Source organism: Idiotropiscis lumnitzeri, chromosome 11, assembly GCF_059441095.1.
Source record: "Idiotropiscis lumnitzeri isolate Australia: NSW breed Sydney's pygmy pipehorse chromosome 11, RoL_Ilum_1.0, whole genome shotgun sequence".
Taxonomy (NCBI): domain Eukaryota; kingdom Metazoa; phylum Chordata; class Actinopteri; order Syngnathiformes; family Syngnathidae; genus Idiotropiscis; species Idiotropiscis lumnitzeri.
In genome coordinates this window covers 15,580,528-15,601,399 of record NC_142401.1, presented here as the reverse complement: position 1 = coordinate 15,601,399, position 20,872 = coordinate 15,580,528, and the positions used below count along the sequence as shown (strand labels likewise).

Genomic DNA, 20,872 nt, shown 5'->3' with positions numbered 1-20,872 from the left:
ATTTGTCATTCGCTGTGGTGAGGCGGAGGGCCTCTAAGGGCTTTGATAGAACCCCGTCTAATTTTAACAAAAGCATTTGAAGACTTAGCTCTCAATTCCGTCAATTTTCTTCATCTGGCGGAAGCGACTTGTTTTTTGTAAATATTTGCAGTCTGGCGGGCGACGACTGGATGCGATGGCAGTGTTGCAGAACAATGTCTCGAATGGTTCCAAATGATTGTTCCAACATGCGCAGTAAAGTGATCCTGACTTGTGTCGTCAAAACATAGCAAATCCACAAATATTTGCCTGATGACAGATTGTAGCCATGCTCACTAGGGAAAACCCTAATAAGCTAACCAGACGCCAAACAGCCTTGACCTTAAATCCATGTGGGTGCGTGGTATCACCCTGTTTGATTCGGGACAGGTTTTTTGACCTCGCAGGTTAAGAATTCAACCTAAAACCAGATAAGAAGTCACGGCTTCGGCGCAGGAATTTACAGCAGTTTTTAAAGGATCTTTGAAGAGGGGAAAGAGCTCCTTAACCGCATGTAGAATGGCTCATAAACTGGAAATGTTAGTGTGGGTTTTAATAGTTTGACTTGGCATGTGACCTGCGGGCCAGAGCCGCTCGCTCAGGTATCAGATAGTGGGGAGGGATCCTTTTATCAGCAAGACAAGGACAGATCGACTCTATAAAACGAGGAGACGCCAGACCCATCCACACACACCCACGCACACGCACAAACTACTGTACACACACATTTGTTTGTAGCTAAAGTCAAACTAAAGTCAGTGCTTTGAGCGAGGCAAGACACGGCCTCTTTTGTCACTTCACAGTTGGCTTGATCAAGATTGTACAAAGCAAAGCACAAAAAGCGACAACGTCCCTGAACTGAACAACATTCTTAGATTTAAAGGTGAAACGTGTTCAGCAACCAAGAATTTGTCACATTGCCTTCAGTTCAACCTTTGCAGAATGCCAGAAACGTGTCGAATCTGCACATTGTACCAAGTTAAAAAAACATAAAACAAAACTTTTTTTTAAATGCATACATACCGTATGATTCTTTTTAAAGCTTTTTTCCCCCACCATGGCTGAGAAAGGGAATTCAAAATTCTATCCGTCGTTTAAAAGACTATCCTCAACCGTCATTTGATATCCAAATTAAGAACCCCAATCTTGGGTGGAAACCTTGACTTAAAACACTCACCTAAATTTGAAACCGTAATTTTAAACCCCAATCCTGGTGTGAAACAGTTAGTTTGAATCCTAAAGCTGATTTTTATTCTAACTTTGAGACCTTGACCTTGACTTGAATCCCTAGCTCAGACTCAAACATTGCACGGCATATAAGGACTAATTTTTTCATTGTAATTGAGACTAACTGTGTCTTTTTCTTCCTTAATTTAAAACAGTTCCCTGATGTCACATATAACATGTCATGGTTTTCCATAGAAATACCAGAAGATCATGAATGATCTCGGTCTTGTCTTACCCCTTTACCGCTAGGTCCTTTGCGTGAAAACGAAGGTCGGAGCTAGGAGGCTGCAATGCTCAGAGTGTGTAAAAAAAAAAAAGTGCAGTAAAGATTTTAAGCTTGATTATATTTTCACTCACGGAGGCAGCACTTCATCACCAAGTGGCTGAATTACACTTGTCAATTAGTATAGCTGATCCATGCATGTGCTGCATGCAGCGGACACATCGAGAATCCCGATCGGTGAGTTTCTAAATGGTGAACTGCTGATATGTACTGAATTATTATCCTGTTACTGTCATCGTGATTTAATTTCTAATATTTGTATTGTGAGGCACTCTTGTTTTGTTCTTAACTACCAGATAATGCCGAAGACGGGAAATGGGTCCCATTGCGCCCTCACATCCATCAGAATATTTATTTTCAGTTTGAACTTTGTTCAATGCTGAATGCTGGTCAGTAGTGCTCCTGCAGGGCTTGTAGCAACGTTATTACCTGCACAGCACAACAAGCCATGGAGCGAGAAGAGGGAGGCGGGTGTGGTTGGGTTGGCAAATGAAAAAGATAGAGACGGTAGAAAGTGAAATGCGCAGCCAGGGAGACTGTCGAAGCAAGGGATAAGGCAACATGTCAGTCTTGTGTGAGCTGTGCACATTTCTAATTATTGCACTTTTAACTAATGGCTTGGAGGCAAGGCGTGGCAGGGTGGCACTGATTGTTTTCATCAAAATGATTAGCGCTGGTGTCATTTGGATGCAAAGTATTCCCAAGGCACGAGATCGTCACATTGCTTATGAATACATTAATGTCAGTCATGATGTGCTTTTCAGAAATTCACGTGCCGCTTGTAGGATTTATTCCACTTTTCCACTGCAGGATTTTAACTACACTACTAATGTGTTGTGCAGGACGAGGACTAGCGCGATTGGGATTTGGGGACATAAGGAATGTGTACGTATAAATCTTTAGACCTTCAGTGTGATATGCCAGGTTTCTTTCACCCGGCTAATGTTTGCCCAGATGACTCATCCCATATTTGTTTTGTTGCCAAATTTATTTTCCGTGAAATACGTAGCCCGTCATTCAGGAATGACTACTTTTTAGGGCCAGTTGCCATCAATGATGTATGGAACGTCAAGGTACATTTTCAGATGATTGGCATGACACACAGGGAGGCAGGTTTGCTTGACACATTCCTTGATGAGTAGAGCATCCGGCTTAATTATATTTGGATCAAGGAGTTCCGTTGGATGCAGCACAGTGGTAGTAGCATTGTCTGCTTCACAGTTTTGAGGTTTGGGTTTGAAGCGTTCTGAGTTTTCTTGGGCTTGTGTTGTTTTTTTTTCTGGGTAGTTTGGCTTCTTTCCACATTCCAAAAATGTGTGTTAGGTTCATTGATGACTCTAAATTGGACATGGATCGTTTGCATTTGCGCATCAAGCCCATTCATTTTATCACATGACGCATGATGGTCAAGCATCTCGTTTTTTTTAAATGGCCCCAACTTAGAAGGTTCAAGAACAGTTTCCTTTCAGAAAGCAGGAATCACGTTTATTTTGAATGATATCCAATACTGGATGGCAACAGTCAAATGTCATCCATCCGTCCAGCCATCCATTTTCCATAGGTCATTAGAGTTGCGACTAAACTGGAACTTGCCATCAGGGACTGTTTGCCAGCCAATCGCAAGGTACATTCACACTGGACAATTAAACTCCGACCCCAAGGCCATTTGCAGCCTACCGTCCATTATTAATGGCACACAGGTGCTAAATTGGACATGGCTTTCAAAGTTATATATATATATCTATATATATATATATATATATATATAAAAGAGTGTTTTTTTTTTTTTTGTTTTTTTTGCAACACCCAGAATTACGACAGGCGACAGTCCTGGCACCTACTATGACTAGCAATCATAAAATACACCCAGCAATGATGGAAAATTGTATTACAAAATGAAATCTTTTGATCTACAAAGACACAAAAACTAGTTACAATTACAATAGTAACAACTGTTGACAACGCCTCAGCGGATAATGAGAAATAATTTCAGAAGCAAAAATAGTTTGCAGCGCTTCTTCGCCCCGTGTCAAGGTCAAAGATGTGAACATTTCACATTAATGATCCGCAAGCAAACACTGCTTTCCAGATTGTCCGTTTACTTTGGATTAGTCATGATTCGGCTCAAAGATGTGATAATTCTGCTGGCCAAGGCAGGGGTGGATCCATTCTAGTGGACTCAAGGCCATCTGCCACCTCATAAACTGAAATAAATGACTTGCCTTATTACCTTTAACAGAGAGCTGTAATCTAGCAATTTTTCCAAAATAACTTGAGACTTCCGTACAATAATAATAAGTAGCTACTTATCTACTCTTTTGCGAACGTCTGTGAGGAAATGAACTGATGTTAGCCATGCTAGTTAGCTTGTGATCTCCCTTGGTAACGACTTTATTGTATGGACAGCATTATTCATCAATTGTATTCACACTGTCTCTTGCAGCTGGTTGCAAATTTTGCACTGACTTTAAAATACACAACTTAGCACGGATTGAAAGTTTTAGCAATTTTCAAACCGTGACTTTTTAACAGCGCCGTAAACTTTGAAACTAGTAACCGACCCATGCCCATGTCCACCATCCTATTGTTCCGTTGTTGAAAAAAAAAAAGACAATCATCAAGGAGGACCTGACACTTTCTCAAACGACAAGTAGTGCTTTTCTTATCCAGCCTTTAGGCCTCGCTGACAATTTAAGTCTCACTGACTGATAACAGTGTTCGGCTCACTCGTGTACATCCTGCTTGGTACCCGGGGGGAATGCCATGCTGTATCATTCTGTCAACAGTCGGTGCTCCGGAGAGAGCAGCGCTTTCCGCCCGTTTCCTTTTGTGTGTGTTTGTGTGTAAAACCATATTTCACATTGCACCGTCCTTTGCCAAAATCAACGAGCCCGTTTCCGCCCCCGTTTTTTCCTTGCCGCCACAATGCATCCTCTCACGATGAGGTGAGACTGAGCTCTGTGGTCTCCTTCATTGCTCCCCAAAGTACCAACATCATCTTCTCAATTTCAAGCGGGCCTATTTGGGAAACAAAAAATGTGTCGTCATAAATCTCTCGGACATTGGAAATGTCTCCCACCGCGGATTTCATGTGGTACCTATGGACATCCAACACCCTGCATCGGTTTATCTTGGATTCTTTAAAGAGAATACTGTAAATCATGTCATGTAGATTAACACAGAGATTCTCCATCCATGGAACCCTGATAATACTAATATCAATCGAACATAACTATCATGTTCCTTATTTTCAGGAAATAAAAGTCATGAAGTGATGCTAACAAATTAGTACTCTTTCAAGGAAAAATATTACGAGCATAAAATGTTCATTTCTCAAGTTTGTCGGAATACAAAGTCCTAATATAACGAAAATAAAGTATCTTTTCATGATACAGTTTTAAATAGATGTTAATGTCATTTTTATTTCAAAACTGAAAATGTATTCTCATGTTATATTACACTTCTGTGTTCTTAACAAAATAATAAGAATTGTCCTCTATTCCTGAATTAATATGCCTTTTGAAAAACAACAACTGTATTCATGCAGGGATGTCAGATTTATGACTCAGTCACATGAAAGCTTTTAATTGGCCATCGCTGAGTGAGGGAGGAGTTGGTTTATTTTGTTTGTCTTATAGGTCTACAGTTTTTCAAATGATGCGTATTATTCTGACTATCAGACCCCTTGGTGTTCAGGGACTCCAGTTTGAGAACCACTGGACTTTAAATTATTCCTCAGAAGTGTGGTATTAAGTGATATTTTACATGGGATTAGGAACATTACCATACCTAAGAGGACGAGTATCTTGCTATCCGTCGATGTAGCCTCTTCGCACGCCCTTCTTCCTAAGTGTATGGTGTTCCTTTAGCCCTTAAATGTTAAGTGGCGCACTGTTTATAGGGGCTAGTTGTTCAGTGAAGAGCTGCCTGGCTTGTTAGTCACAATTCTGGTCTTGAGTGGAATGCATGTTTAGCCTTGTTTGCAGACATTTTGGCAGCCAGATTTGCTTGGGTTAAAACAAACTTTATTGTGATTGTTCTCATTCGTTAGAACGCTATCGTTTGAACCCGACCTCTTGCTGAGGTGGTTTCGGTTCGCTTGCAAGAGAATTCCGCCACGGTTCGGTTGACTTCAGCAGAGGGATGAAAACTGCATCATGAATGTGGTTGTGCAGGAAGATGTCTTGCAGATATGCTGGAACTGATATTGGGTTTGGAGTACTTTTGTGTTTCTATGTGACACGCTCACATATACCCCACACCTAAAAAAAAGATTAAAAAAAAAAAAAAAAAAAAGGTTTTATAATGTATAGTTTATTTTCATACTGTTGTATTTGTATATTGCGTGTGTGCCTCTAAGGCAGGGGTGTCAAACTCATTTTAGCTCGGAGGCCACATGAAGGAAAGCCTATTACCAAGTGGGTTGGACCAGTAAAATCCTGATCTCCGAACAAAAAGCAATCGCTGTCAATATTATGCAGATTAGTGCTATTTGCATGCGTCCTGTGAATAGTGAAGGGCAACTGTAAATATATTGTAATATATAAAATAAATCTATCAAAAACAGATATATTTGTAATGTTTTCATAAAATACACATTTTGTATCGAACACACAATAATATGAACGAAGATAAATCAATAAATAAATACAATGTAACTCAAATATCCAGTGGCAGGAAAAAAGTCCAAGATTGCGACCCCCGCCTATTGTGAATCTTTTCGCGGCAATCAAAGGCTTATACCTGCGAACGTTAGTGTAGTTCCCCACTTCCTAACACTTCATCAATCACTCATGTTAGCTTGTTACAAATTGAAGATCGCCATAATAACGAGTAGCCCAGCTCACACACCTCAAAAGCAATTCATGTGCATTGAAATAACTTGTTTGACATTCACCAACATGGAAGGCGCCAGCCAACACTTTACCAGTACGAGCTTTAACGTCAACCTAGGCACAGGTATGACACATCTACCTAACTTGCACATTGAGGGTTCCCAGAATGTGTTGTGTCGTGCAATGCATTTAATTAATGAAGTTATAAGTTCCAGTAGTTGAATGTGTCATACTTAACACATTTATTTTTTTTATTTGTGTAGCCTGATGTTTTGTTTGTTTTTTTCAATCAAAATCAAAGTTCGTGTGCTAAATAGTTGCATGTTCTACTTGCTATGCTCGTCTGAGCTTGGCTTGTAAATATCAATTAAAAGAAAAACACTTTGAAGAAAAGGCTCACATCTTAATAATTTTCAATGTACTGTAATATACTAATACTAATATACATATTATACTATTTGTATACAACCAACATCGGCCTTTGGCGAATTTACGGTGGGTAAAGTATAAAAATAAGTACAGCTCAACTGAACGACGCGGGGGCCAGGTTAAACCCATTTGCTGGCCTGATCTGGCCCGTGGGCCATATTTTTGAGGGAGTGACTATAGTTAGCAGAGTCGGGTTTACTAGTTATTCTTTATGCGAGCGTCTTTGTGAGAGTTGTGGCCTTCTGAAGTTCCTTGTTTTCATTTTGTAATTGTGTTTTGGACCTTTTGTTCCGTTCAAAAGAATGAATAAAAAGTGCATCGTGACTGCGGCTCTCCCTGCCCACCTGGAGGGCATAATATTACCATCATTGCTATTTTTTCTCCATGTTACTCAAGTAGAAGTATCTAAAGCTTGCTTTTAATAAAATTTTGGCTTTCAACACAAATCCAAAAAATGCCCAACTGACAAATCGTAACTATCGTACGTTTGGGAACTTGTAGGTCAAGGTACCATAAATTCAAAAATTCAGCCCCATGACTATTGAATTTTCACCCCAATTTAAAATTGTATTATGAACAAACGTTTCTTTCTTTCAATTTCTTTTTGTGTTAGCTTCAACAATTAATAATTAGTCACATTTTCAGTTTGGGATTTTTGATTGCCTTTTCAAGACATGAACCAACGAATGCTACACGGAGTGCGAGTGTTGTATGCAGCGCTCTCAGCAGCAGCGTGGTGGGCTTCGTCTCCCAGTTCTCATTGCATATTCATGGCCCCCCCTTGAGAAGTCCGAGGCATCAGGTTTATAAAAGGAAAGGACATATAAATGACATTCTCACTTGAATTATTTACACTCGCATTGTTAACACTTGTGAATATATTAGCGCATGTGCATGAATGTTTCATATTTTCAAAAAGGGGGGGGGGGAGAAAGAAGAGAGGGAAAAAAAGCTTTTGTAGAAGGCAAAGTTTTGGGAGCGCCTTTGACCGCCAGTGCGGAGGCCATCTTCCCATGAGCCCGAGCGGTTATTCAATGCTTTTATGCAACACTTCACTGCCGCACAAAAGATGTAAAGACACTTAAGCATCAGCAAGCAGGAAGTTGAGGGGCTGCGGTTTGTCTTTGGAGTGGAGAGCATGGCGGCGGTAGCGGTGGGGCAGAGTGGCCTGCTGGAACAATCGGCGTGATGAAAATCCATTACGCCACGTCGTGGCCGCACGGCATCAAACCTCACGTCGAGCTGCAACCGCTAAAATGCTTTTCAATAAATCATTGGGGAAGAATAACGCCGATTGTGTTCAGTCTTCTCTGGAATGCATGAACCCTGTCCTCTAAGGGAAATCTCTAATGGTGGACAATTGCTGAATAAGTAATCATATGTTGGGACTGGGCAATAAAATCTCTGCGGTCCATCATAATCTGTTAGGATGATGATCTGAGATGATGACTGTTCAACCACTCAAATTTGGAGTCATTTTAAAAACTTTTCTTCCCCCAGGGGGTATTTGTTTTTGCCCATGTATGACAGCTTGCTGATGAAGTGCTGCCTCCACAAGGGAAAAATACGCTTTGATTTTGTCATCATGGGGCGCCCTCGCCTTCAGCTCTCTTTACTGGGGGGATTTGCTTTTCTCTTCAGACTCTGGGCTGCTTAAGAACAATGAGCTGCTCGCTTCATCACGACGCCACAGCAACGCTGCCGGTGTCATGTCAATCAAAGTCACATTGGCCTTGGTTTTTAGTGATGTCGGCTGCATGCCCCACATCTGCAGAATAACTGACAAGTGAAATCTCTCCATCCATCTATCCATATGTCCATTTATTTTTTATCTTACAGATACAAAATTGTGTAAAAAGTAAGCAATAATTCTTGACCTTTGATCTTCGTTGATGAAAGACGCTTCAAATTGTCGTGAAAAAAAATAATGCGTCCCCTTTAAGCCTCTGAGCATCGGAGCCCTGCTCTCGATGAAAGGCCAACATGCTCCGCCGCAGCTGGAGAGCCGAGTCGGAGGCCGAAGTTGACAGGACTGACGTGGTGCTGGGCTCCACGGGGGGCAATGAGCTGGCAGCCAACACTGGGGTGGAGAAAACAGGAGGTTGGGAAAACGCCGCCTCTTTTGGCTGATAGACGGTGATGCAGCAGTACTGCCACGTTTACACTTGCTTCCGCACTGTTTCGTGATCTAACCTGATCATGGGCCAATAGAACAGGCCCCTTTGACTTCCTACAGTTCCTGATGTTGCAGACAACAGACAATCTCTTTTGTCCTGTTTATCTAACTTTGTGCAGCATAAGCTCTTCAATTTCTCGCACAAATAAGAGCTAAATTGCAGTCTCCAGTTTTCAAATTTCAATTAAGCACGTACCAAGTCTTTCTTGTCTCGGTCCAGTCGATTCAAGTCGCTGATTATCTCACATTAAATCAAGACAAGTCACCGTCGCCTTAATGAACACGGGTTCCACTTGCAGTATGTGACTTCATAAGTCTGAAAAGGTCACATGATGTTGGCCAATTTATCAAGCCTTAATGCCTGTATACTGTACTCATCTACATGTCTCAAGTCGAGCACGGGTCTTTAATGGTCAAATCTAAGTCAAGTCTCAAGTCTTCTATTTTTTTCGACAGGTCATTTTATCAAAACTATGACTCCTCGCTGGAGTCCAAGACACAATGACTCCAGTTCCCATCGCTGCTAAAGTGGGCTACTTAGTGGTGAAACGGTGTGCCAAAAAGCATGGTTCATTGCGTAGCTTGGGTTTAAAGTCATGGTTCGGTCCACGTTGGGTACGGTAAAGGAACCAAACGGAAAACATAAAATTTCCCATCTTTTGGAGCTGGTTTTGGGACACTGGAAGACAAAAACCGAACCGTGAAAACTGCTGGCAGTAACATTTTCTATAAATGAAAGACTCCAAAACAATCAATTTATATAATAAATCTAAAAAATGCACATTGCTAGCAGAAGATGGCCAAGCTGGACTGCACATTGCAAATTTTTACCTATTACACCGCTATTAAGGGATGTTTCCACTATCTAACAACTTAAAATATACAAATCAGGGGTGATTTGAAATTGATGTCGCAGTTTAGTCAAACATGGTCAAAATTGGGACAAAAAGGAAAATAGATAAATTGGTGTCATCTGTGTGTGCTAATAATGTCAGTGAAATCTTTCCCACTGCCACACCGGCTCTCTAAACTGCCGCATAGGGGGTTCATTATCCGCACTGCTCCTCCACTAATTATTCTCATGATTATGTTGGATAATTACCATTTTGCAGCCGAACATCTACGCTTCCGGCTTGGCTCGGTATCACTCGTAAAAGGCTGTCAATAGCTGCTCTATTGCAGTCTCATCAGCCTAATATAGGATTTGCAACTTGTGAAAACTCTGAATTCTCCCGTTCCCGTATTGTTACGCTCGTCGCAATTGTGAAATTTTATCACAATTTTAAGTAGCCATTCAAATCAATTTAGCAATCATTTCTGTTCTTGGAAGCTTTTTGCTTGGGCTCCCTCTCAGCTGCAGTCAGAGCAGAATATGTTAGCGCCTATATATCCAGACTGCAAGTGAAACGCATTTGTATTTTCACTCATCCAGGCATCACTTCATCATCACCAAGCCACCGAATTACTCTCGTCAATTTTGAGTTCAGATCGATGAATGAGTCGATTAAGGTTGGAGTAGGTGGATAGTTATTTGTTGGGCCCCGATTTTTCTGAAAGTCAATAAACTTGACAGTTGTATTTTCACTCATGGAGGCAGCTCTTCATCGCCAAGCTGCCAAATTACACTGTCAATGAGGGTAAAATACTGTTTCCCAACCTCTGTCCAACCAATGCATATATTTAAGTCTATTAGCAAAAATATGTATACTGTATAAAATAACAACCATCTTGTCTTAATTTGCTCATAATGTACTTTGTGTGAAATCTGTGCCTTTTCAGTTGAACACAAATCTCTTATTCTGTTGGACGAATAGCAACAAGTGGATGCACAGGTTAAGCGAAAGAGCATTTAATTATTTTGCTTGTCAAATCACATCACTGGCATAGGTAGCTAAGGATAGATTATTTACTTTAAATAAATAATAATGATTCAGACAAATGCAAATAGGAATATGATTCGCTGCAGCTTGTATATGACTGCTGCCATCTTTGACTTGACGTTGAGTGTTAAAGTGTCTCATAATCCCTCTTTGGCATTTTGGGGTCACAGCAAGCCTAATCAGGAGGCCACGTTCATTAAGGAGCCGGAGAGGCGTTGGCAAGTGGGGAGCAGCAGTGGCCAGGAGGCCTTGGCTATAGGCGGGGGGGGGGGGGTTGTTGGAGGTGACAACATGAATGGTCCAAGCGGCAGATGACAGACAGCCGGGTCAAGCGGGCGGAATGCGGGCCGCAGAGGACCTCATGACAGACAGGACGCACATTCTCTTTGACCCCAATTACTGGAGGTGTTTCTTTTCACCACATAATCCACTGGCCTCTGATTTGTTTCACCAGCTTGTTTTTTTTTTTTTTTCCCCTCCCCTGGCCCTAATAAAGTCAAACGTCTGACAGGACTACCCATCTGTGTTGGATGATTCAAAGCTGCTATGATTGGCATTTGTGAGGAATAGATCACTTTTCAGTGAAGGGCACACAGTCGCTAATGTCATCGCTTGCTCTTTACTGTTATTTTAAGAGGAAAGAAATGTGAATATGTTGCCATACGTTATCACACAAATCAAAAATAATATCAAAAATAAATGTGCATGCCTGGTAACCCACAAACACTCATCCGACAATTCACACGCCTAATTGAGTATTGACAAATTATCATTCATTATAAATGAACACACTACATTAAAACAGGAGTAAATTGCGCATATATTTGTGAATCTGAAAAACGTGAAAATCACGCTTATGTTTGTGTTGCTCGACAATACGTGAAAATCACAAATATATTTGTGAAAACTATTGAGACAAATCTCTCCGCTCATATTGTAGGTTGATGCAGGCAGAGCGCATCGTCTCTTTCGGGTTCTGCACGCTGTTCCACAAATCGAAATAGAGCGTCACCAAGCCTGCGTAGTTTCTTTATTTTGCAGCTTGAATAACAGCACAAATAATCAGATCAGGAATGAAACATGTAGCACGTCCATGTTTTCCTCCCTTTGCTGGCTCTGTCCTTGTCATTTCTGTCCAATGGGAACACCGATTGTCACACGCTTGGATGTGTTTACAAAATATAGTTCCCTTGCATAAAGTACAGTGTGAATTTGACCTGGTCCAAACAAGTGGAGCAAATTATGTTTCTGGTGTGAATACACCCTGAGGGACATAAGTGTTTCGACATTTTTTTTTCAGGTTTTCTTTTTTAACTTTGTAACAGAAACAATGCCGCTTTTGTCACCGATTGATTTCTTACGTTTACTTTTGACACAAAATCCATTTGTGGACTCACCAAAGTAGTAACAACAAACAAACAATGCTGATTCTTGCCAGTGCTCTTGTTTCGAAACTGTGGCCGATCCAGGACGCTTTTAATTGCAAGCTCGATGGAGCGCCATATATAGCTAGCAATCTGGCGGTCGTCGTAAATCCATGTCATCCCTGACCTCTGCCTGTCCGTCTTTCCGCAGAGACGCTCATGGACTCCACCACAGCCACAGCCGAGCTCGGCTGGACCGTCTATCCGGTGTCGGGATCCAGCGACAACAGCGTGAGTCACATCGGCAGCAGTTGCATCATTCGCCCAAAGTGTCAAAGTCGTGTGTGCGCGTGTGTGCATGTTTGTGTGGTCACCCTCTGCTTATTGTAATTGTGTGTACGTTTGTTCAATCACCATGACAAATGCACTTGTTGCTCTGCACCACTGTTTGGGTTTCTCACTCTGAGGTCAAAGTTGAATCCATGAGCTGGGAACCAACCAAAGGAGGAGCACAGTGGGTATAATGAGGGGCAATGCACTTCATTTGGAGACCTAATAGAGATAGGCACCAAGTCATGTTACTGATTTTGCTTTTGAATCAATGTACGCAAAACTAAACTGGAGAAGGTCTTTTGATAAAATGTCTTAAACGTCATCTGCTACCTGAGAGCTGAAGTCAAGAAAACAATAGTGTGAAGTGGTATCTTCGCTTTACAGGTATAACATTTAATCCTTTCACATTTAGAGACATTGTTTCACTTAAAATTATCCAAATCCACAAAATGTCAGCCCCTCAACAGTAAATGCTCCATGAAAGCAGAGTCGCTTTGATTTTGGTCAAAACTAGAATTTTGTAAACATCTTTTACTTTGAAAAACAATGATCAACATCTGTGCCTATTGTTTGAAATTTTACAAAGCAAACCAGTAACTGAATAATAATACCGGGGAACTCATTTTTTGTAGAGTTACCTCTGACAGTTGTTTTTTTTACCAATTTTGGGTGCAGAATCTAAAACTGATCTCAAATTTTCTCCATCATGTCAAGTTTTTTAGCCTGTTTTCTTAAAATATATTGACTAACTGTGTATTTATATAAACTAAACACGAAGGTGGAATAGTTACAAGCTTTTAAATACTGAAAAAAAAGTCATATAACGTAATTGGATGACAGTTATTTTTCAATTCAGTCAAAATATTTTATTTATTTATTTTTTTTTTTGCACATTAATACATTACAATTTAAGACAAAGCAAAGGAGATTCAAACACCCCCCTCCCCAACAAATGAAAAAAGATAAAATGGCCAATTTTTGTCATCTTTCGTCTTTGCTGTAAGTTGAACAGCTTTCAGGCAGTTTTGGAGTTATTTCTTTTGTTTATGCGGTTTGTTTTTTGCATTAATGATCCCCTCTGTGACCCATTGAACCATCACAGACTTGAGAGCTAAATAGTTTGCTTATGCGCCAGCCGCCCGGACGCGAAGCTTCGGAGGCGACGGCGTCGTTTGATGCTTAACGTTTCCACCGGGGCTGCCAGGATTCCCGCATTCCTGGCGGCCACATGCAAGACATGCCGAGCGTGCAGGCGCGCCAAAACCAGTGTCTCGGCCTTGCTTCATTTCTGTGCCACGAGATTCTGACTTCTTTAGGATGGGACCAAAAAGAGGGAAGATGTCGACTTTTTTGCTGGAGCGTTCCCAAAGAAAAAAAAAAAAAAACATTGCCAATGTCTCTCAATTATTTACGCTTCTGTGGTTTGTAATAAAGATGGTTTGAATTAGCCCCCGTCGGGCTGGAGAGACTGGCCTTCGATGGTTCCATGATACAACTTTAAAGATGTTCTTCATCCTGCACTCGCCTGCTCTCGCCTTCCTGCTGCTCGCGACAAGCAACGCGGTGTAACGGCTTCCTTTCCTCCTGCCATCATCAGAGTCTGTCAGCTATTTTCATGACCACATTTCCTCATGTCGTGGCCAGGGACGTTTATTTATCCATTGGTAACGGACATCTTTTAAGATTTTTCACGGGGCCTTTATTTGCACAATACTTCCTGTATAATGACATCATACTGGCAGGGATTGATTGCTTTTAATCTTATCATAAAATAAGTTTGCTGGGTTTTTCCCATTGTGATCATTAGCCGACCGACTGAAGCTCACACCCTTACTGTGAACAGAGGAGGGTAGAGCAGCTAAAAAAAATTGTACTCAAGTAAAAGTACTACTTCAGTATAATATGACTAAAGTAGATGTAAAAAGTAATCATCCAAATAATTACTTGAGTAAGAGTAAAAAAGTTCTTAGTGAAAAAATTGCATACTGAGTAACTGTGGCAACGGCTGATTTATTTTTGTATATTTTTTAAACATTCAATCAGACAAAAATACAAACTAATGATCTTCAGGCATATTAAAGTCCATCCAATTAATAGAATAAATTAAATTAGGTTAAAAAAGGATTAAACTAATCTTAAGGTAAATTCAAGCATAAAAATAACATAAATAAAATAAATAAATTAAGTAGCAAAATGTTTCGAGCCCCTGTACTTATTTTTTTTCAAACAAATATAATCTGAAAAACAATTATCACCAAAAAATAATGTTGCAAATTTACCGCTACATGTTTCCTAATGTTTGATGTTGAGTTCTTGAACACTGAAATGTCCGTTTGTTAAGGCCAACAAAGTAGACATTGCTTAGTGTAGCTTGTGTTTTGCACCCTTTTTCAGGGGTACATGCTTTTGAGGTGAGGCCAGGGGTGTTCCTCCTCTTCTGTCTGCAAAGGCAGCATCGCTGAGTGTCATTTTTAATCCGTTCATTCTGAAAACTATTCTTTCCCGCTGCTAAAGTTGAATATGATCACGTGACGACTCATGACACTGCAGGGCTCCGTCTACGTCTGATTGGTGAAACACATGCTTGCAAGAGCCTAGCGGAGGTCTCTCGCTGTCAAAAAAAAAAAATGCGTCTTTCGCTGAGAGAGAGACAGACACGTATGTACGCGGAGGGAATTTAATTAACGAGTTCAGTGTAGCCTAATATAGCGTAGTAAGAGTACACGTAAGAGTAGAAATTATAGTGATTTAAAGGTGTGCCCCGCAATTGGCTGGCAACCAGTTCAGGGTGTACCCCGCCTACTGCCCGAAGATAGCTGGGATAGGTTCCAGCACCCACCGCGACCCTCGCGAGGAGAAGCGGTACAGATAATGGATGGATCTACAAAATTTCCCATAACTTACTCAAATAAATGTAACGAAGTAAATACAACCCGCTCCACCCACCTCTGACTGTGAATATTAACATGTAGAGTTCCATCTTACCACTGTCAACTGAAATATACTTACAAACTAAACATAAAGCATTTAGAATTTTCAAAACAACCTAACATCCCTAACCCACATATAGTAGCGTATCCATTAGTTGACTGGCTTAAAGCGAATTATGGCAAATAATGTAAAACAGCGTAGACTCATAGTACTCGTCACCAATTTGGTTAAAAAAAATACTGGCTTATTATATGAAACATATCTGAAAAGCCGCCCAAAAATCTGTAACGGTTTTGGTTTTTTTCTGTGAAATCTGATGTTTGATGACGAACACAACAATTTCCAAGTCCACAAAATCATGCAACACATTTGCAGTACGATGGAAAATCTGTTCTCTTCTTCTTCAATGGATTTAGGAAAACTATTATAGCACTAATATAGCACCACCTCATCAACGTGGTCTAATGGTGCAAATTCAATTAAAAATACAACTTAACCAGTGGTAGCCACCTCCAAAATGTATATGCAGAAACAATCTTGCTTACTCTTTTCAGGTTAAGTTTGAAATGTCTCGCAGTTTTTACTGCTACTCAAAAAGTCACAGCATCGGACAGCTTTACCGATGCCACTTATGCTCGACAGATGGTACGTTATTTCATGGCGAAAACAAAGGGTGAGTGAGCATGATGCACAGATCTCGTCACCCTGAGGCCCAGCGCAACAGGTGGAGAAAGAGACACAAGCGTCCACACACACACGCATTACGTGCACATACTGTAGATGCTGGGTTCCATGGGCTCAACCGGTGGATCAGTAACATCCCAGCCAAGCCATTTGCGAGCGTCATGAAATTCATCCCGACATGACACCAGATACTTTGCGGCCCGATGGAAAGCCAAACACGTATGAGCAGAATATGAAGTCAGAAAGGTTCTGTCATATGGCGTTATTCTACTCCCGCTTTGCGAGACATTAGAATGTCAAATTAGTCACATAGGAATTTTCCTTCCTGTGTTTTTTTTTCTGGTGCCCACAGCTCTTCTCGTATGAATCTTCGTTTTAATTTTGAAACAAATGACAGCCAAACTTAACCCCAAATGCACTGACAGCCGGTGGAAAATGTACATGAAGCAGAATTTGTCCCCCGAGCGGAGTGGGGATGCTCTTGATACCCATGCTGGCTAACCGGCGCAGACAGCATGTTTTAGGAATAAAGTATGCACCGAGTTTGCAGTTTTGCATCTGTGAATATGGGGTGACATATAGAGGACAAAAAATAAAAATTTTTTTGCTTCATTTTTAACATCTTAAGCTATTTTTAAAAGGAAAAACATGGCACAGTGGCGCCTCTAAATTTTATTTACCTAGGCCTATTAAAATTGAGAGGTTTATCGAACAACCCTAGAGTAAAAATGAAGTCACTCATAGCCATAACCTAAACTCAACAAGAAGTTCACCAATTTTAATTTCAAATATTGCCTTTTTTGTGCCTTTAATAGAGGCCATAATTCAACACAATCTTCCTAGAGAATTTATCCAATCAAACATCAAATTTTGATTGTTGCAACTAATGATGTGTAAGATAAGAAGTTTAAAAAAATCGTTGTATTTTGACAAATGCTGTTGCTGTAACGGCATGGTTAACTTTGACGTTCCGCATGACAACAGAAGACATCTGCAAAATGTGGAAGGCCGGAACCAAGTGTCGAACCAGAAATTCCGAGCTAACCACTTTCACACTATGCCGTCATGGAATCAACCAGCTTTTCTCAAACTACATATTCAGCTCGGGACTACTGGCCTACATACCGTCCGCAATATCGTATAAATATATAGTTTCTGTGACCTAAAACACTGCTTGCTTGTGGATTGATGATTGTGACTTTTCAAAAATAACTCTGCTTGCGCAGACCAAGCATCATATCGAGTATATGGCATTCCTCTTGTGAATAGCATATCGCAGACTTAAGTGGCCAATGTGTTCTTCTCAAGTGGGCTGGAGAAATGCGACCAAGGTCAGTCCCGACCTTGTGACCCACTCTCAACCCGTGTACGCGCTGAAGTGCGCTGTCAACAGCGGCTACTTAGCGACACACGGGCGTGCGGCCAGTGGCGGGGAGCTAATGGGGAAGCGCGACTGAGGTCTCCCACCAGGCAAGATGGCGTCTCCGGGTTTGCTTTTAATTACAGCGTTGTCGTAAATCGTAGTGTCCCGCGGGGAAAGCCATACAAAAATAAAGAGGAACGTTGTTAGGACATGTATGTTATGGGAGTCATGCATATTTTTCACAATTTATAGGTGTCTTAATAACAAGTTATGTGACGTCAACTACTGACATGTTTTCATCAAACTACCCAAATGGATCAACACGTTTTATTCAACTTGCCTTGCTTCCTGATTTCGGGGCCATCCTTGTTTCATATGACCACTGTTCACCCCGTCCCAAATATTGTTGGGTCAATGGCAAGTCTGGCTTATGGCCCCTGTTACGAGGGGCGGAGCATCAAACTTGGTACTAGAGTAGCTCTACTTGGGGAATCGAAGCACGCGGTGTTAGGGGGAAATTTGAGCATCCATAAAGACAATGAAAGTGTTTTTATTCATGAGACAGCACTTCAGGCATTAAATGGTGTGTAACCCAAATAATTTTTTTTACCACTCATTAGAAGCTAACTCTGTTAGCTAATGCTAATCTTCGCATCCATCCAAACTTTATGTAGCTCTGCTTACTTTTTTGACTTTGCCATGATGGCAAGCGTTACACACATGGGGATGTGGGTGTTTTTGTATGCTAGTGTTTCAGACAGTGTAGTGTCATCGTTTGAAAGTGACTCTGGATCTTAGCCCACCCTCACTGATCAAGTCGGTGATGCTTGTTTTGAGGTTGGTTATTTTGTACACGACAACATATTTTTATAATGTACAGTAGTAATACTGGAAACTATTAACGCTCACTAAAAAAAACATAAAATTGTGAATTTAGAAATCCAATTTATCAATTCACTGCTTCATGATATTATGATATTAATTTTTCGTCCTGTTATTCAGGAGTTGGGCAAACGTGTAGAATGGCACAAGGTGAACCCGATTCCTGTGTTGCTGAAGAAAACTGTCAACCTTTTGAAAGGCTATTACAACCAGTGTAAAAATATCTCCTGGATTCTATTTAACAAATTAAACTTAAGTATTTGCTCTGACCACAAATTACATATATTACTGAAAGAACAGCTTCTGGGCGAAAACAAAAGTCAAATAATTCCTTAGTGCTTTAGAGGTGTGCGTTATTGATGCAATGAGAGTCATCCCTCGAGGTAAGACTGCATCCGAAAATGGAGCGATGTGAATAATTGATTTACATCTGTCAGTGATGATGTAGCGTCGGCAGCACTCAGAGCGGTGCGTCGCTTCATTGAAATTCACAGTGTGAGCGCCAACACGATGCAATCACCATCTTTTTCTTTAAAGAAAAAAAATACGTCAGAAACGTATTCGCACAGCTGCATCACTTTTTCATCATTAGGAAGCAGATGTACGAGCATGTGCCAATGTGAGGCTTTATCTCCGCTGTAGTCTGCAGCCCAAACTATAAATGACGTCTTGTCTATTGTTGGGGGGGGAATCCCCGTTAGCTTCCACCGCTGTGGCTACTAATCATCCCGGGGTCGCCGGTTTATGTGGCAAGTTTTAGTCGACAATAAATCGTGCAACGTTTACTTCCGCTAAGTATAGATTTGGTTTTGGATATGTTTAAAATCATATTATTACTCTTCATCAATTCACCTCTCTGAGAACAGCGGCCATTTTTCATGGACATTTGAGATTTCCTAGAAGTTCAGAAGTTACAGAATATGTCAACCAGGGTAAGGGGAAAAAAAAAACTGGATTTGTCTTTTGGTTTGTGTTTATGTGGAAAAACCCCAAAAAGAGGAAGATGATTAATGTCTTTGGAAAAAAATCTGCATCCACCAAACCACACAAGATCACTTACTGTACATATCAACCGGTTGTAGTAATACTTGGTCACAGTCGGGAATAAGCGCCAAAAAAAAGAAACAAGCGTTGCCGCAGGATAAGCCAATTTCTACTTCTGTCCTCATGTGAGGACCTCGAGGGCTCAGACTAACGCCTGGCGACATGCAGCACCGGTGTTACCTCTACCTCGGCCGCTTAAAACACATGACCACCCTCTTGCAGCACTCTCCATCCTTAAGCTGTGAAAATGAAGACGTTTCTTCTAATTTCACACTCTGCGCTTGATCGTTAGGCTCTTATTATGCCCCATTTGCTTCCCTCCACTGGCTGTGATGAAAGCGGGCCAAAAGGGCTGTGACAGGACAAAAAGGGGCCCCTCCATCACAACACATTTTGTTTAGGGACTTTTAATTTTTTTTTTATTTTAAACCCAACCCTTGCATCACCGCTTCTGCCCAGTAGCCCCCACCTATCGCTCTATTAGTTTGTGTCCAACTACGAACGTTCTGTGAGCTGCAGATGGTCCGCTCTTGTTTAATTGGCCCTCAGCTTCCCTGCCGCTCGTCAGCAAGTGGGAAGGTCAATGGCTGCCTATGACCTGCGATGATAATGTGTGCTTGGAAAAAAAACAAACAAAAAAAAACAACCTGAAAGATGCCAGCGTTTCTCAAACCTGCCGCAACCTGTTTGGACATTTCCAGGGGATTGCCACACTCCAAAACTCACCAAACTGGATAGCCATGTTCAACATGGTGATCATTTATATTTATGAGAGTTTCAGATTGTCTTCACAACATGAAATTTGGTAGAAACGTCTATCATGAATAAACCCACAAAAAGTCTTCAGAAGCCATCCAGAAAAAATTATGGAGTTGGCCGTTTTGGTACATTTTCAGGGGTCCTGACTTATCGTAGAGAGTTTTTCCAGTTGCTACCAAATTTAAACCCCATACACTCGACTGATGGACACTGCACAATTGTGAAGAATTGTCATTTTCATCATTGCATATTGTATGACATTTATATTGAGTATGGCAGGGGAGTTTTATGACTCGCCCTAAAACAAAAAAAAATACAATAACTCAGCTACAGATTTCAGCTCCTCAAGCTTAGGTTACTGAGAAACATGCAAACTGGTTGACACTTTTATCATAAGTTGGCCCAAAGAATTTTCCCAAGGAGCCATGTCTAAAAAGATACAGGAGCTCTTAAAATATTTCCCACTGGCGGAACTAAGTACTTTCTTCAGAATGTGTGTCAGGAATTGAGGGCTTTTGTAGCGCTGGTGGCAAAAAAGGAGGACCCAAGTGCAGGGAATCAGGGTGGCAAGAATGAGCAGTCGCAGCTATTTAAAAAAATAATTTTTACTTAATATTTTTTTTTTGTATTGTGGCCACGTGTGTGACATTTGCAACAAAACAAA

At 41.0% G+C, this 20,872-nt stretch overlaps 1 protein-coding gene across 4 annotated transcripts in view; it reads left to right on the top strand.

Moving 5' to 3' along the window:
• The window catches only part of ephb2b (eph receptor B2b), a 144,146-nt gene that overhangs the window by 44,968 nt on the left and 78,306 nt on the right, over positions 1-20,872 (top strand). For all 4 annotated transcript variants that reach the window (XM_088308139.1, XM_088308137.1, XM_088308138.1 and 1 more), the window contains exon 2: positions 12,424-12,503. In XM_088308139.1, coding sequence (XP_088164265.1) covers positions 12,424-12,503 — 80 coding nt within the window. The remainder of the gene's footprint in view (positions 1-12,423; positions 12,504-20,872) is intronic.